Source organism: Xiphophorus couchianus, chromosome 19, assembly GCF_001444195.1.
Source record: "Xiphophorus couchianus chromosome 19, X_couchianus-1.0, whole genome shotgun sequence".
Lineage (NCBI taxonomy): Eukaryota > Metazoa > Chordata > Actinopteri > Cyprinodontiformes > Poeciliidae > Xiphophorus > Xiphophorus couchianus.
The window spans coordinates 17549137-17567226 of NC_040246.1; the positions used below are offsets into that span (position 1 = coordinate 17549137).

Consider the following 18090-nt stretch of genomic DNA (forward strand, 5'->3'; position numbering starts at 1 on the left):
GAAAGGGGAGGGAGGAGGGTCTGGAGCGTGTTTGTTGTCACGGCGGTGCAAATTAACTCCAAAGAAGACGCTCTCCAGGTCTGTCAGTCGCCTGCCTGCGTGTTTCCACCCCCGTGCTCCGTCTCTTTTCAGAGCAGTGACCAGAGGAGGGTGGCGAGGCGACGGGACGCAGTCAGGAGTGGGTGTCGCGTTCCTCTTCAGGCGACGTGGGCCCCTCGTGCACCAAACACCCCCAGCTTCATGCACCAGCTAATCAACCTTCAATGCTAATGTGGCTCTGGAGAGAGAAAACAGAAGTTTTGAGTGTTTAACATGAGAGGAAATTTTTTTAAATGGAATAATATTCACAGCTGAATGATGGAAGTCCAAACTTTTCAGTCTCGCCACGCTAGTGTACTCTTCAACACTGACACAAACAGCAATTTAAATTTAATGAACCCTGTTTCTGCAGCCAGGTCTGAAGATCCTGGAGGTCCTGGATTTAGGGGACAATCACCTGGGGAACGAGGGCATCCAGGTGATCAGGGAGCCACTGATGGTGAACAGTTCGCTGTTGCATCTCGGCCTTGCCCAGAGCAACATCACCTGTGAAGGTACAGCACACAATAATTTCTAAACATCTACTCTCTTGTAGATAATTCCATCAGTCTGAGATTTTCTGTACTGCTGCTGCTGAATACATGTTGAGGAATACATTTGTGGTACTAATTTTTGAAGGTGCTTCATCTGTCCCTCCATGTAAAGGTGCTGTGGCACTGGCCGAGTTCCTTGCTGAGAGTCGTCTTATTCAGAGGCTGGACCTCCATCAGAACCGAGTGAAGCTCGGAGGCTTGATGGCCCTCAGCCTGGCGCTGAGGATTAATTGCTCTCTGTCTCATCTGGGTGTGGATCCCATACCTCCACAAGAGCTGGTAGGTGGCACTAATGTGGTCTGTCTCAGGATTTCCTGCTGCAGTTTTTTGGCTCTAGGGCTCTTGGAAATGCTGGTTGATTTATTCCAGTTGAGAATATCTTAGATCTTAGCAGTCCAATTTGCCGTAGTTCACAGAATCTAAATTAATATTAGCTTTCCAATAGTAAACTGAGTTGGAATGCTTGTTAATCCATATTCTACCATTTACCCGAGACCAACTGGAGGGAATAAGAAATTCATCCTACTTTGTTATACTCCTACACTTAAACTTATTCCCAACCTAAAAATGGCAATCGAATCCATTCTCTTATTCTCTGTTCTAGAGTCTCAGACGTAGAGTCACTGCTCCGTAGACTGGGTTCCTTGCTTTAAGGTTTAAAGAACTTCAGAGCCTGAGATCTTTTCCTGATGAGATCTGCCAGTCCTCATTATTTGCAAAACGGCAGAGATGGAATCCAGGGATGCTACGGTGGTGCATGTGTAATGCACAACCCACGTATGGCGACCTTAGTCCTTGACAAACGTCTTCAAAATAACAGATGACACTCAAAAAGGGCCCCCACCACACACTCACACACTTTACATTAGATTAGAAATGGTCCAAACTAGGCCTGTCGCGATAAACGATAAATCGATTAATCGTACGATAAATTAAAACTATCGACGTCATTTTAATTATCGGCATTATCGTCTCTTCCGGCCTTTTTCTCTTTCTGTTAATGACACTGAATGAAAAAAAGGCTCAACTCCGGTGCTCTCCACTGACCCTCCTTCCTCATTTCCTTAGTGTAAAGCCCAGCGCACACTACACGATCTTAGAGCTGTTGGCCGATTGTCGGCCCATTTTCAAAACCTGACAGACCACACATTAGCCGACAGAAATCCTTGGTATAACGGTTTGATCGGTTCGGTCCTGCCGTGTGGTGTCCAACAATGGGCACAAAATAATGGTTCAGTAATTAGTTCAGTGAACTAATTTTAAAACCAGGCATTAATCAATGCTTTACTACAATCTACCTGCAATGCATGTGGCTAGTGTCAGCGTAAAGTCCTGACTGAATGAAAATCATTATAACCTATTTACGTCACGTTAACAAAGAACAGCTGAAAAGTTACCGGGTTTATCAACTGCGGTAGCAATTTGGCTCCAACTCCTCCTCTTGTCATCTCTATATTCTTTGCATGTTGAATAAACATTAATGTTGTTTCCACATATCATCTCCAATGTCCGCTGGACTTCGAGTTGCGCCGTGTCAGCTGTTTGGGATTCCCCGGCGTAATTTCCCCTCAGAAAGCACGAGGAGAATCCCCGCTTTCTGATTGGCTGCCTGTCACATTCAACAGGCTACGTTAGAGCTCCCAGTCGGGAAAACCCCTGATTTAGATCAGAGCGGCAACGAGGATCTACCATAACACACCACACAATCTTAGAAAGACCAACGTTCTAAGATTGTTGTAAGGGGAAAAATAGGAGCAAAAAATTATGTAGTGTGAACTATTGCATCAGGTAGTCCATGTGCCCATCTTCTCTATTTGAATCTAATTATTACTGAAGGGCAACATAATATACAGACTTCATAATCTGCACTCTTTTGGTTGAATGCAGTATTTATTTTCACTTTTACTTTATGTTGTTTAGTTTTTTTTTCAAGTGCGTTTTTTGTTAATGGAGACCATTTTATTTTTGTTTTTGGTTGTTTTGTTTATTTTGTTTATCAGTTCCAGTGTTTAGTGTTCTTTTGAAAATAAAGTGTATCTATCTTTGGCAAGAAATCGCATGGATTATTATGTCATTTCCATTAAATCAGTGTAAAAAGGTCTTCAAACAATATTATCGTTTATCGCAATAATTTTTGAGACAATTAATCGCTCAGCAAAATTTGCTATCGTGACAGGCCTAGTCCAAACACATAAAGGGTGTTTAAGGATGCTTGATTGTTTCCCAATCAGTTATGCTAGGATAAGGAGTCAACATTTTGAATCCAGATCAATCTGATGTGCGACTGTTGGTCAGGTTCTCCTGTCACGTGTCCTTTAAATATTGTGAAATGTTTTGTTCACAAACTGCCCCAGCTCTCACTGAAGGTCATATCCTACAGAACCTGTAAAGGTTCGCTTTTGTCATGCTATATTGTGAATTTATAATAATGATACAATGAAAGCATAAAAAGCCAGTAATTTTGGGTTGGGGAATGTTGTGACTATGTCTCTATATTTCAGCTCTCCAGTAGTTTTGGGTGCATTTTTATGAATTTCTACTCAGGTTTTTGTTGTTTTCAGATTTGTCTCTTGTAGAGTCGAAGTTTGTGATGTTATGCGTTTTTTTGTCTCCACCTTTCCATGGTTGCAGAGGCCTGAGGAAAACGATGCCATAACTTTAATACATGCCCCTGCTGGATTTACTAAATAATTACCCACACTTGCCATCTGTTTGTCATGATTTTATCTCTGCTGACTTATTTGCATATTAAAGCATTAATTAAAATCTCGAAGGAAGGGGATGCTTACTTTAAAATTAACTCTGAAGGCAATCCGTGCACAGCTTCCAGAGTAGTTTTATTTTTGTTTGCAGAGGTTTACTGTTTGTCTGCGTGTTGTTTACACGATTAAGTCTGATTTTTATGAAACGCCTCCTCTGGCTAAAATCAGGCGAAAAGATGTGCCAGATTCTGGAGGATGTTTCTGTGAATGTGTGTCATTAAAGCTGGGATTTCTTCATCTTATTCCTCAGTTCCTTTCCTCCCCTAAAGCTGCTGAGAAATATGATTAGCATTCCCGCCGTTGTTGGGAGCTTGTGTGGCCGGGCATTTTAAGGGAGTTGTAATAAGGGAATTTTTTAAGCCGTGGCAGGTTCTGGAGCCACACAGATGGGATTTGTCTTGCCGTGGCCTATCCAGGTGGGAGGAGTGACGATCGTATTAAAAACCAAATCTTTCCATCAGAAAGCAGCGGGTGGCCAGATCAAGTGTTCCCGCTCATTCACATTCCCCAGGCCGCAGAGGAATACGTGGAAATTTGGGGAAAATGAGTGTTGGAGGGGGTTATGGCACTTGCTGATGTGCGTTGTGTGTGTTCCGCCGTGTGTGTGGTTTCATGGGGTGGTGAAGGGGGGAGGGCGACTGGGGATGCGCATATTTAGGGAGCGAGAGAAGAAGAAGGTAGAAGAAGGAGAGGAAATCTAGGTCCTCTCGTCTTTGTTTACAAGAGTCGGAGTTTTCATGTCTGTTGCCACACTGCTCCATTTGATCAGTGGCCTGTTTGCTGTTAATTATTAATTATTTACCCTTTTAAAATATTTATGCTCCCTGGCCCTGGTGGAAAGCAGCCTTTTCTGAGGGGCATCTTCTCTCTGTAGCCACTGCAAGAGGGAGCTGTGTATACATCCTTATCAGGGGAACCAGCTAATGAAGTGAAGTTCCTCTGCCCGACACGCTCTTAATCACACATTGGACAACGGGGCCGTGGCGCCTGTTTGATGCCTAAATATTTGGCTTTGGATTTGTCCAACATGAACGTCCTGTTAGCTTAAGAGTTAGGAGATAAGGCAGGAGAGTGTCCTCTTTTGAATGTCGCATGTCAGAGGGGAGCATAGTCTTGTCTGTGGGATCAATTTTGCAGTGAATTGTGTGTGTGGATATTCAGTCACTCATTGGTCTTGGTATACTGAAAAAATGGTGATCTAGTTTAATAAATAGTTTTTTTCTTAAGCTGAATTATGCCATGTTAGCCATGTGCAATCACATTTTCCTTATAAACTTTTAAAACAAACCCATCCCTTTTTCCAGAATTATGTGACCACTTTTACTCAGTAGTTGAACATGGTGTTATGCTCACAGAGAGTTGTCTATTCACAGCTCTTCTAAGGTTCCACAAAATATTTCAATCAGATTGAGATTTGTACTGGCCCATTGTAACTTCTTGTTCCTTTTTGTTTTCTTGGCATTGACCGGTTCTGCTTTTTGTCTTGCAAACATCAGTTTGGGTTGTCTTTACAAACTCTCTCTTTGGGGCACTGACATGGTTGTTTGCCTTTTCCCATTTCTCTATGGTTTGTCAACCAAAGCAAAGTCACCTTTAGAAACTTGTGACATTTACTCCTTACTTGCTCTGCTTGGGTTAACTTTGATAGGTCATGTCCATTTTTTAACTTTGTTAACTGCTCTGTCCAAGTTTCTTTCTTGCTTTGCATGACATCTGAGAGGAGGGCTGTGTTTTTGTTGAACTTTGAGGAAAATACAGCACACAAGGAAGCATGGATTCAAATTTAGGTGTGGCGTGAAACAGAAGGGTCTCTGGGTATGTTTCTGGGTTCTTGTCCTGTCCCAGTAGGGCAGCTGGGTGACGGGACAGCCCGACCATGCATGCAGCTTGTATCATGATGACATTGCCGCTCAGGGGAGTGAGCAGCAACCACGCAGAACAAGTCTCACGGCAAAGCCTCGGAGGGTGGCAACAAAGTGGGCTCCAAGCAGATGGATAGATCTGAAATCAAACTGTTCCCAGATCTGCACTGAAACTGCAGTACACAACAAGGCTCACAGGACTCAGTCACCTTGATGGAGCAACTTCTTATCTCACCAGATGAATTAAAAGACACTTCCAAAGGGGGTGTATTGTGTAAAATATATTTTTAGTTGTATATTATGTTATAGTCATCAAAAACATACTTGGAGTGTTGCTTTACCTATTTTATACATGTTTGAGGAATCATTGAATCTCCTACAGCAGCCAATCAGAGGTACTGAACCATTGGTCATATGTTATCTTGAGTTGTTATAAAATGCTATATGTAATAAACATAACTTAAAAGAATCTTGACTTTATAATTTGAAGCTTTGACATTGGCCTCTGTCCGTTTAGGAAGCTCCTAGGCTTTCTAACACTAACTTCTTAAACACACCCGATTTATACATTTGATACCAGGTGGACATAACTGGACAATACAAGTAAGGACAAATATGAAAACTTAACCATGAAATTCTTTTTTGTGGCTGCATATCTGAGGGGATACCAGTGCAGCATTGTATTCTGATATTATCCAACATCTGGAATCAGAGTTGACTTTTCCTTTTGATGCCTCTGAAAGGGACAAAGCTAGATGAGTCTCTCCAGCAGGCGACGGGAGTTTGGGGGTGGAATAGCTGAAGGGTAGCTAGGTGGGTGGGTGTGTGGGGGTTGGTGATCCCCTGTTTCTTTGCAAACACAACAACAACTGCAGCAACACACTCGTCGCTACGCTACTGATGTATTTTCAGGCAAAAACAGGCATATTTGCCAGCTGTGTAATTTACTGCGGCTCTCATTTGCATATTAAAGCTTTAATTAGCCCCTCTGAGCGTGAGCGTGTCAGGGTGTGTGCGTGTGTGCTAGGTTGGGGTACGGAGTTGGGGGTATAATCACTTCAGTGTGCAGTCAAGAGGAGAGCGGAATGGGTTTCGATCAGGGCTTGGTTCGAGTCCTGGGGTAAGTGGAGTTGCTCCGTGCTCCGGTTCTGATCGATCACAGCAAGACTCATTTCCAAACGGTCCAGAAAAGGGTGACATATTCTATCCTGAGAAAGCATCCAAAATGTAACATCTACATTTCCACTTGAACAGGAACTGGTGTCTGCAAAAAAAAGTTTTTTTGCTGGGATGAGGTAGATTTTCGTCTGTATCGAAATTAGTGTATTTCGCAAAACTGCAATGGAAAGAAGTTTTTTTTGCATCACACAAGTCATGTGATCAACAACTGTATGGTACTGGTGGAAAAGATGAAGAAGACAACAGGAAGTGGTATGAAGATGAGGCGCGGCATGTTTTTTAATGAGTTATCGAATGAACAAATGTATTCATGTGTGATTTTAATTGTGTTTCTTACTTAGTGGAAACACCACAAATGCAAAATTGTGTTTTTTCGGCATTAGAAGAATGTTGACAAAGTTTTGTACACATTTGTAATGGAAATGCAGCTAATGGAGAAAGGACTGGCTGGATTTTTCTCCTGGATTTGTCACATCTGGGACTTAACCTTAGATGGAAGATGATTTCTAGAAGGATGAGATATTTACGTTCCCAGGGCTAAACTAAACTGCTTGGTCTGTCTATGGTCTCAGCTTTGAGACTAAATATCCTACGTAAATATTCAACATTGAGTCATATTCAAATATCATTGAATATTCAAATATCATATTCAGTCGCATACTTCTTGTGTGACCCTTGTTAGTTCTATTACGGTGCTGATCTCAGATTTTTATAAACAAGGCTTTAGTGGTTTATGCAGTAGAGTTGCACATATTCAGTTAATTTGCTAATGTGTTCTTTTTTAAAAGCTTCCTCTGATTTGATTGATGAAGTGGTTTTTTTGTTTCATTCAGCAACTTCTCTGTAAAACTTGTCATATCAACACTTTTGCAGAGCCACACAGTAGTTTTATGCAGAGGGGAATTTTCTCAGTGGTCATAGCCCAGTAAGTACACATTTCCCACTAAGACATGCAACACGCTCGCTCAAACAACTTGGCATAATGACCAAAACACTGAAAGTTCTGCAATTGATATGGGTCTCCTCTGCATAAGAGGGGGCATATGTATATAAGCTGAGCACAAGTGGGGGTATCGGATCGCATCGGCTTTCAGCGGGCATGTCCTGAGGCGCCACGCTCAAACAGTCACCCATCAGCAGCTGGCAGCCTCTCATCTGACTACCATGAAGTCCCATGCATGTCTATCTCTCTCCCTCCCTTCATCCACAAGCCACATCCCTTTCACTTGTGAATGGCGGGCTGACTGCAGAAATTGCCCCTGTCCACTATGTGTGCTGAATATTTAACTATGAATATGAAATATTTTGGCAAGACTTCAACCACCTTCAAAAAGTGAGAGCCCCTGTAGCTCTCTGAGCATGCAATCCAAATATCCCGAGCTTTCTGTGCTCTCCTGAATCGATCATCCCGTCGCTGTATGGAGAGATGTCAGGAGACCGAGTGCTGAGTGATCTTCTCCGGTTGGCCACCGGAGTCAGTGACTGAAAGTGAAACTGAGGAAGATAAGCAAAGACTGCTGCAGTTTAGAGTTCAGAAAGAACCGGAGTTTCAAACCTTTTACTTTATCTTCTGTCATACTCCTCCTGAATGGAGGTCGATAGTGGTGAATAAAGTTCAACATCGAGGAGTTAAGAGTTTAACATGTTCTGTCCTGGAATTTTGTTACCGAGTTAATAAAAACAGCCTGTACAGCTTCATTCATAAAATATATTAAAGTAAACATTTATGCACATAAGAAACAAAAGCAGAATTTAATCCATTTAGTTCATAGTTAAGGAGCATTCAAAAGATTGTTTTCTTGTTTTGACTTAAACAGAAAAGAAACATGCAACAGACTGAAATAAAAACATAAAATATGAAATGTGCAATAATATCAGATGAAATGAATAACATAACATTACAATCTTTATCTATATCAAACTATGATAAGGAGGTGAGGGCTTGTTTGGTGTGGTTGGCGGTGGTCCCTCTTCCTGTAAGCAGGTGAGAACTGAGTAACATATTGACAGTGCAATGCAGAAATATGAGACAACCACATTCACAACTAGAGAAATTTGCACTCTCCAGTTAATCTAACATGTATTTTCTGGACTATGGGAGGAAAGAAGAGTACTCAGAGAAAACCTATACATGTAGGAAGGAGAACACACACACCTGGTGTATTAAGTGTATCTGGGTTTCTGGCTTTTGCCTGCCTGCCTGCTGTACAGAAGCTCAATGCTTATTTTATTAAACAAAAATTGTATGCTTGCTATGATTTGGGTAGTGAAAACCTGGAACATTAGTTCAGAATTTGGTAATTAGGCATTTCTGGGTGGCAACCATAGTCACCCAGTCTAATGTACAATCGTACCTACATCCATACACCAAGAGGCAGGGGAGGAAGCTGAAAGCTTACTTGCATCTTTCCAACTACAACATGGCTACTCTTCCCACAAAAGAGCCATACTCACCCCAAACTTGAAAACAGTTCTGTTCCAGACCTAAGTACATGCTCAAATCTTTGCATTTCACAATTTTTCAGATAGATGCTGAATTATTAGTTTTTTTACACTACAGTATCTCTACATAGAATTGCTACATACTGTAGCTTCTAATTTAGAGTGATTCTAAATGAGATTCATCATATTGTCACTGATTTGCACAGACAACATGAAAGATGAGGTGACCTTGAATTGATGTGGGAACAGTATTGGAAAGATTGGCTCAGATGTTCACCTGGATCTGAACTGACTGCAGCTTCTACCCAGAGTCAGTATCTGATGCTCTTCAAGCTGCCTTCCTACTAAGGTTCAGTAATTTTCTCAACCTATTTTTGAAGAATAAAACTAAAATGAACTTGGATTGGATGAGTGTGACTGCAGAGCTTCTCATTTATCAAAGGTTCAGAGAATATGCTGGTGTTTTTCTGCTGTGGAGATTTTAAACAAAGCTTAAGCCATATGTTGGTGTTAACCAGCAGATGGTCACTGTGTTGCTGACCAGGTTTTTGTTGCTGGTGTCATCCTGCCTGACTTGAGACAGACTTTTCCTTCTCAGCCTCTGAATGAATATTTTTGCTGAAGTAGACCAAGTGAGAAATTTCTGAAACCTCCTGCACCACGCAGGACAACTGGCCATGCTGTCTCACAACATCTCAGCCACCCTTTCCTCCCCCCTCCCCAAACCACATCCTGGACTGGGCACCATGGAGAGGAGGTAATTGGATTTGTTGTCACTTTCACTGGCTGGCAGGCTGGATCTGTCTGCTCAGCTTAGTGATGAAGACATCAGCGTGACAGGAACCTTGGGACAGGATCAGCTGGAGTCCTGGACACAGCCAATAAATCTGTGGTCATGCCACGGCCATGACGCCTTGGCCGCAGCCAGCTGTTACCTCTGCCACCTCCCCTCCGGCGCCGGTGCCCGATCCACAGCTTGGGGAGTGGGCAGCCTTATTAAAGCAGATGCCAGATCCCCTTCACTCTGTTGGAGAGGTCAAGGGGATTCATCCCAAACACTCCTCTGTGCTTCTTGTGGTTCTGGGCAAAATTGGCACCAGACGCTAGTGTCCTGGCATTCCCCGTGAAGAGCACTGTAGTTAGACATCTTATTAAAGCGCCGACAGGAAGCCAGTCAGAGTCAAGCTCTGTAGTTTCAGCTTCATTGCAGCTGTCCCCTGGTTCACCTCAACAGAGCCAATGATTTATGTCTTCACAGAAAGACTCAGCTGATCAATTCGTATTAGGTAAAATGTTACATAAAATTTGAGGAAAAACTTGATATATGATTAAAAAAAGATAAAAACAATTATGTCACTTCCATTGCCGTTTTTCTCCTCTTATCAATAACAATTTTTTTGACTGAACCACATTCCATGAATTGTGATGATAATTTTCCCAGTTTGTACTGTCCTTTTTCCTTCTATTAACACAAAGCCTTATGGTATAAAGTATGCAGTGTTTCAAATATTATTTTTTCTTATTGTTCTTGTAAACACATCCTGTAAACACACGTCCAACGTTATGGAATACTCCATCGTCCTCTATTGGAATCAGGATTGGAGAAGGTCCTTCTTTTCCCACAGCCATTCTTTTGACAAGTTGACAGAATTTGACTTTCCATAAATGTGGCCTTCTTCGAATTCAGAAGTTTACATATACTAAGATTACTATGCAATTAAACAATTTGGAAAGTCAGATGATATTGTCATGGCTTTATGAGATTTCCATTGATTTATTAATTCATAAAATCGCTCCTCTAATGTCATTCTAATAAATCTTGGTGGGCCATGCTCTGTGAGCATAGTGGTCAATAAATATTTCTCCACTACACCAGTTGTGTCTGGAGGAATGTCCCAAAAATTAGGTAAACTATTGTGAGAAGCTTCTGTAAAGATACTGAAAGTGTTTGACCAAGTCAGACAATCTAAATGGCAATTCTATCATACACTAGCAAATGTGTAAACATCTGCAATTCCTTTATAATAACATTGATATTCTGCCTTATAGAAAAGTTTTCTCTGAGGGTTCTTGTTTATAATTTTAAAAGTTTAAAGATCTTGTTATAAATGTGTTTTTATACTTGAAGAAGAGACTGGTGGGCACTGACTGTTTTCAATTAATGTGAGTTTTGAAATAGCATTTTTCCCTCATGTTTGTTGGCATTTTGGTGGGGAAATCTTTTCATTTACCCCTAATTATTTCTTAATTTCTATTTTAATGTAGCTGCACCACAGAAACACCATCATACATTTGAGTTATGCAGGTTTTCTAATCTAAAGAATAATAACTTTTTGATATGAGTGCACATGCAGGAAGTTTTAGCTCATCTTTACCAAACAGATCACTCCCAGACTGTAGTTATTGTAAAATTATCGCTTTTGAGATAAAAAAGCATTTATGCCTATTTTTAGACTCAAATAAACTGAAGAACTATCTGCATTAACAACATCCAACAGCCAAAACAAGCTGTTTTTTTTTCCAGTGGGGTGGTGGGGTGTTGTGGTGTTGCACTTGTAAAAGTGTGAAGATCAATTAAACAGAGTTAAAAGTGCCATTGGCCGGGGGTCTCTGCAGTGGTCTCCTCAGATAATCAGCAGCCCAGGGCCGTCTGTAATCTCATGGAGGAGTGTTGGCTTTTCCACGCTGCTGCTAAAAACAGGGATTAGAAAGTTACCGCTGATAAACGCTGAGAGCACAGAGGGGATGGGGGCAGGTGGAGTCAGGGTGTCTCTGTTTGGGTTAAAAAAAAACTACAGAAATGTTACTACAGAAATGTTAAAATTATAGAAATGGCTTTTTGTTTTATGGATAGAAACAATATAATCCCAAAAAATACTTCCTTTCCACCGATAAGCCACCCATCTTTAGATTTTTCATTGAGATTAGACCAAACAAACATCTCTGCATCAAATGCGGATTTATTATTCCTAATCCCAATTTCATCCGGCCATCTTCAGTACACGACTTCTACTCTTTAGCCCACCAGCTTCGTATTTTCCACCATTTAGGTGAAGATTTTTAGTTCTCCAACCATTTTCTTCTAGTTCATTTAGAAACTTTTTTTTTCTCGATGCGTTTCCTAGTGGGGGAAGGTCTGCATCAATCTACACTGGTGGCGGTCAGTCGGCAGGGTGAGTCAACATAAAGGTCTGTTAGTGTGAGATGTGGTGAAGAATAAAGTCTGCAGATGTGAGAAGGAAAGTGACTCGAATCAACCCAAGTTGAGTTGCAGTCAGACGTGTTTACATTTTTCTCTTTAGTCGGATCTGGACTCAGTCGATCAGTGTGAACGTATCATCCAGGACTTTGACTCCGCTGCCAAAATATGCTGTATACTCTTTCAGTCAGTAGATTAAAGCACATGGTTGCAATATATAGCTAAATCTATAAATCCAAAATCTAATCAGTTTGTGGACATAGGAATGTTTGCAGTGAGATATCACTTAAAGCTGCGGTATTCAACTCCAGTCGTTAAAGTCCGAAGAGAAACCTTTAGTAATCTATTCTGTCTACCTGTTTTATAAAAATAAAGCAGAAAATCAAACAATGCAACTTCATGGTCAGCTAATTATAAAAAATATAAACCATTTTTTATCTCTCCACTTTAATGTTTGTACTGAAATACAGATTGAGCTCTTTCTTTTACATTTATAATAGATAAATGTTTAAATGTGTTTAATTGCCTGATGTAAGATTTTAAAAGTCAGTTATTCAAAAGTGATTCATTAATGAAAATCAAACGTTTTTGTTCTGGAAAGAAAACGTCTGCACTGTTTTTCAAACTCAAAATTCATTTAATTTCTATCGTTTTAGAATCTGTCTTCTTCAACACTTTCAATCATTTCTTTGTCAAATAATTGTTTATCCATCTTAACAAGTTTAGATGAGCCCAGGGTGTATTCCTTTACAAATAAAATCACTGCAAATACTTGCACAGTACAATCACGCCGCATACTTCCCTTCACTCTTGGGAGCAAGAACTTGAATTCCTTAACAAACTTAACCAAAGTTTTCAGCTCCTGTTCCGATTTATGAGTTTGTTTTTCCTCTGAGCTGCTGCAGGAAAATTAAACAGCCTTTCTTTCTTTCTCTGAATATTTACAGATCTAAAGCTATGAATTCAAATCACAACACAAAAACAGAACAATTAACCAAATATGAGTAAATCAAGCTGCATTCCTGCAGTGTTGGATGCTCAGGGGGTGTTTTTCTGGTCTTATATCCAATATAAGTTTTTGTGAAAGCTACAAAGTTATTGTGAGTTACAATAATTTATTTTAAACCAGATAAAACTTGAAATCACATCTGCACATTTGCTGTAGAGATGTACAGTGCAGCATATATGTTTGCATTGTTATTCTACCTCATTTGTAAAACAAAATATGTGGTTTACTGAAATAAAAACCTCAAATCTGCAGCAATTCTCAGATCTTTCTACAATTTGTCATGTTCGCTGGGGTTCATGCTGTAAATAAAAATGTAACAAAATTAAGAAGAGAGAGACCTTTCATGTGGAGAGTGACACAAGAATCCAGTTTTAACACTCAACAATTAAATTTTGCTATATAATTTAGATACTTTGACTTTTCCTCACTGTTTTTCTCTTCGCTGACAATCACTCAGCTGGATTAATGCATGTCTCTTTGTCTGCTGTTTCCTCTGCATTGTTGAAACTTCAAACATGTTGAGTACAAAAAGAGAAGCAAACAGCTCGGCGTGTCACAGATGAACATAAAAACGTATACGCGCAGACAGAGAGGGGATATTCGGTGTCCAACAGTGGCATCTTCAGTCCAAGGACTGGAACTGCTGCAGACGAGCGGCAGAAATGCTGGTAATTGCTGCCACTTATGGAAAGGCAAGGGGTGCATGAATTTGCTCGGAGTGCATGCATTAACATTTACTCAGAGACGCTTCAGTCGGCGCTTCAGCAGAGAAGCTGAATCTTCTGCTGAAACATGTTTCAGACATCAGGGAAGACTGAAACATGATTTGGATTCAGACCTGAATCCAGAGGAAAACGTTGAATGTTTAGAGTCCCAGTATAAACAATAACTGACCTCCAAAATGCACCTTAGACATCTCTTCATCACAATGTGAATTTTGTAAAAAGAAAGCAAGAAAATACTGATGAATGTTAATACTTTCATTACTTTGGTGTGGTGTAATAATGTGAAACAAGGAATGATTGTTCTGTGACTTTAGGTTTGTAGTTATTTTTGAGCTCTTAAACTCAAAAATAAACTCTTTTGCAAACAGCTTTTTGGTAAATTTTCTAACATTTCAAACCACTTGTTTTAGTATAAATCATAAAAACAATGGCATAAATTTGAGACAAATTCCTAATGAAATCTCATTGTAGATGTTTACAAGCAGGAATGGAGTAATAAGACACCAAGGCATTCCAATGTGTGGTCACTGAGAGCAAAAAAAAAAAACAAAACTTTAATGTGAAATTTGACTTCCTGCTGGAATTTCTCTCTGATTATTTTCAGAGAAAGTTTAAATGTTGTGGATTCAGTATTTCGCTATCAAGTTCTGCCAGAACATGATAGCAGACAGATACATTTCAGAATCACTTTTGTTAGTACTTTTTTGTTTTAACTCCTTCCAAGCTTCACTTTGATACTTTTTAGGAATTAAACTGTTTTTTAAAATCTTGTTTTTAATGATTTAGCTTTTGCATTTGTTTAATGAGTTTGCCAGATGAAACTAAATATCACATTTGGATAAACATTGTCGTTATGAAGGCAGTGTGGTGGAATTTAAACTTCTTAGCTGACGCTTAATGATGAAGTCAAAAAGAAATGGATCTTTCAACCTCTTGTGTTCTATGTCTTTTTTTCCTTCTTAGCTGCTGCCTATTAAACTTTACATTTCTTCATTGCAAATGTCCAAACTACTTCAGCTGTTTCAGGTTCTTCATCCAACTCTAATCTCATTGGCAACCAGCTTTTTGCATATTTCTACCACTATTTTGGCATTTTATCTTTGATGATGAACTCCAAGTCTTTAAGATTAGAAGTCCTTTGTGCCATTACCCCAATATTAACCATAAACGTAAAAATCATAAATAGGAATTTCTTGGCTGCTGGATGTTTTCTTATGTATGCATGTAATTATTTTTGTGCATGTCTTCATTTATGAATACTGTTATGTATCTGATATTTGATCCAGTTAAACTTGTTCATTTAAATGTGCCAGTTGCAGTTAAAGCTGAAAAATCTTTTTAGTTTTTTTTTGTGTTTTAAAATCTTCTCATTTACAACAAAACACATCATTCAGACAAACGTACAAACCTGCAATTGTTCACACCTGCTGATTGAGTTTCATTTGCAGACAGCTGTGTGCAAAACAGTGTCAGGATAAACTCAATTATTGCTTTTTTTTTTTATTTCTTTTTTAATCCAATTAAGTCAGGGTAAAATTTCAAACTGAAGATTTGTTTTATTGTAAGGCAAAAATACATTATATTCTTTTAGTCATTGGTTATTAAAAGTGTGAAACTTTTTGTTTTTGTTATTTGGTACTAATTGCTCTTTTGCAGCACATTTTTAAAAACTTCTTTTATTTTGAATTTTTTTTTTTTTAATTCTGATAATTTGCACCAACTGTCCACTTACCTGTAATTGCAAGGTTTTATTTAAAAACTCAAGAAAAGAAGAAAAAACAATATCCACGAGTGTTAATACACATCAAGATTTAAAGGACATGTTTTGATGATCAGTCTCAACAAAACAATTTAAAAAAAAAATAATAATAAAAGAAAAATACAGAGGATACGCAGCACGCATGGCGCTCGAATGGCATCTGAGGTGTCATTTACATACATTAGCATATAAAGTAATTGGCACAGATGCCAGGAAGCAGCAGCAAACAGATTAATTGTCATCGAGCAGTCGTGGTGACATCGTTAAAAATGAGCTGCTTTTAAGGCTCCAATTATCAGAGAATTTCTAAACTCATCTTTTTTTATCATCACCGTCCTCTCTCTAACACACACACACACACACACACACACACACACACACACACACACACACACACACACACACCCATACAGAGAGACTACCAGTCTCATAAGAATTTGTGGATGTTTGAAACATGGCTGCTCTTGTTCATTATGTGATGATAAGTTTTCACAGACAGGAAGAAGAATCGATTTCTTCTCGGCTCTCAGGTTCTGTGTTTCTGCTGTTTGGTTGTAAGCAGAGAGGAGCTGCATCTTTTTCCTCTCACAAGAGCAGAGAGGGGAGGGAAACATAAAAGTTTAATCTCTTGATCAAACTCAAACAAATCCACGTAAAAGTTCCTGAATCCTTTCTCATTTTAAAACAGTCACCTGAACTATCAGTTTAATTCAAAATGCTCTTCTGTTCCTCTTAAAGAACAAAATCAAGATTTCTGAGTGAGCTATTTATAAATGAGAACTATCTACATACAACAATATAAACTCAGTAAGAGATTGCTTGTTGAACCACTTTCAGCTGCAGTAACATAGTTACCCTGACTGTAACATCTGTCAACTTTCATTTCAGGTTTAAAAATATTTATTTCTGCACAGCTCCATTACACAATTCAGCCAAGTTGAGAGCTGGACTTTGACTAGGCCATTTGAACGTTCTGTTGTAGATTTGCTGGTGTTTGCCAGTTCATGACAGTTTGGGCCAAACTTTTAGCCCAAACTGTTTTTAGTCATGTTGCCAGAGAGAAGAAGCTTTGTCTTTAGATCCTCCCAAAGAAACCATACTTGCTTTCTATTCCAGTTGCTCTTTAAAGAACAAGATATTAACACGCTAATGTCTGTAAAGTCTGAAAATGAGCTCGTTTTGCAGAGCACCGCTGGTTGTTGCTACTGTAGAAGAAGGTTGAGTGAAGGTGTTTGAATTTTTCATGTTTTCAATAAAATTTTACAAAACCATATTTTGAGGAACTTAATAGAGAAATTCAGCAGTGTTACAATCTGAGGAGTGCGGTGGTTGATGGGCCTAACCAGATGATTCAGATGTGTTTATTTGTAAAACATAAAGTCAACTGAAACACAGTAGAAAGAATTAATAACTAATAATGATAAAACTCCATCATGGAACAAATCAAATAAGACTTCACGCAGCCTTGTATGTTCAGGAAGGAAGACAGAATAATCATCTCAACAGATTAAAATATGCTCCAAGTTTGGCAAAATTGGTTTCTACAAAACAAACTGCAGCATCTGTGTACATACAAAATCTTAACATGTAAAAAATAAAAGCAATAAAAACATTATTTATATATGTAGGTTAAGAATTTAGCTTGAATTGCAGCAGTTTTTCAATTGCCAGTAAGAGAGCCACAGTGAGACCCTGACCCTTTGCTTTGGCAACATTAATGTGTTTAGTCTGTATTGATTTTCTAATTCAGGCCAGCAGAAGGCTGTTGTCTTCATCAGCTGAGGAGCTGAACAAACACAGAGTTTGTCTGTGGCACCCAGCCAGAGGGAAACTACCCATCTGAGGTCTCCTCCTCTGCTCCGCCTGTAAACAGCTCAGATTCAGGCTCTGTGTACTTAACATATTGATTGTTCCACCTGCTGAACCAGAGTAACAGAAAAACAGTGTTGACAGCAGGAGAGTGTGTCTGGTTGCAAAACTTATGCCAACTCTCTACGACTCTGGATTTTCAAGAATCTTGATTTCTGTGCAAATCCAATTAGCTTAAAACACGCATCCATTTATCTGTTTAACCATTTTTGCAGCAGTCTAGTGATTATTTTTGCTTATTAGCTAAAACACAGTGCAGTAAATCTATAGGCATGCTTTCCCAAAGTGAGGTAACCGAGTTATTGAGCCTCCATTTTGATTTTTCCTACCTATACCTGATGTTCTGTGTAGAAACGCACTGACAACAAATTAGAAACAATTGAAACAACAGAACAAAGTTGTGAGCAGAGGAACTGAAACCCATTGACTATACACTGACGGAACAGAATAATTGATTAGGGTCAGGTGTAATGTTCAGTAAATGGGTTCATTCATTGTGTTAATGCCACAAAGGATATTTAAATTTAGAAATATATGTGATTTTTCGTTGATAAACCCTTAAATACTCGTTGTGTTGTTGTTGTTCAGAGGAAAAGTCACAGAAACACAGAAACAGACTCAGTGTGTGTCTGTGTGTGAGCCCAGCACTGTG

General features: G+C 39.3%; 1 protein-coding gene across 1 annotated transcript in view; it reads left to right on the forward strand.

Annotated features, from left to right (window-relative positions):
• LOC114133838 (protein phosphatase 1 regulatory subunit 37) overlaps positions 1-18090 on the forward strand; it is a 42791-nt gene that overhangs the window by 22325 nt on the left and 2376 nt on the right. The window contains exons 9-10 of the mRNA XM_027999936.1: positions 452-593; positions 745-911. Coding sequence (XP_027855737.1) covers positions 452-593; positions 745-911 — 309 coding nt within the window. The remainder of the gene's footprint in view (positions 1-451; positions 594-744; positions 912-18090) is intronic.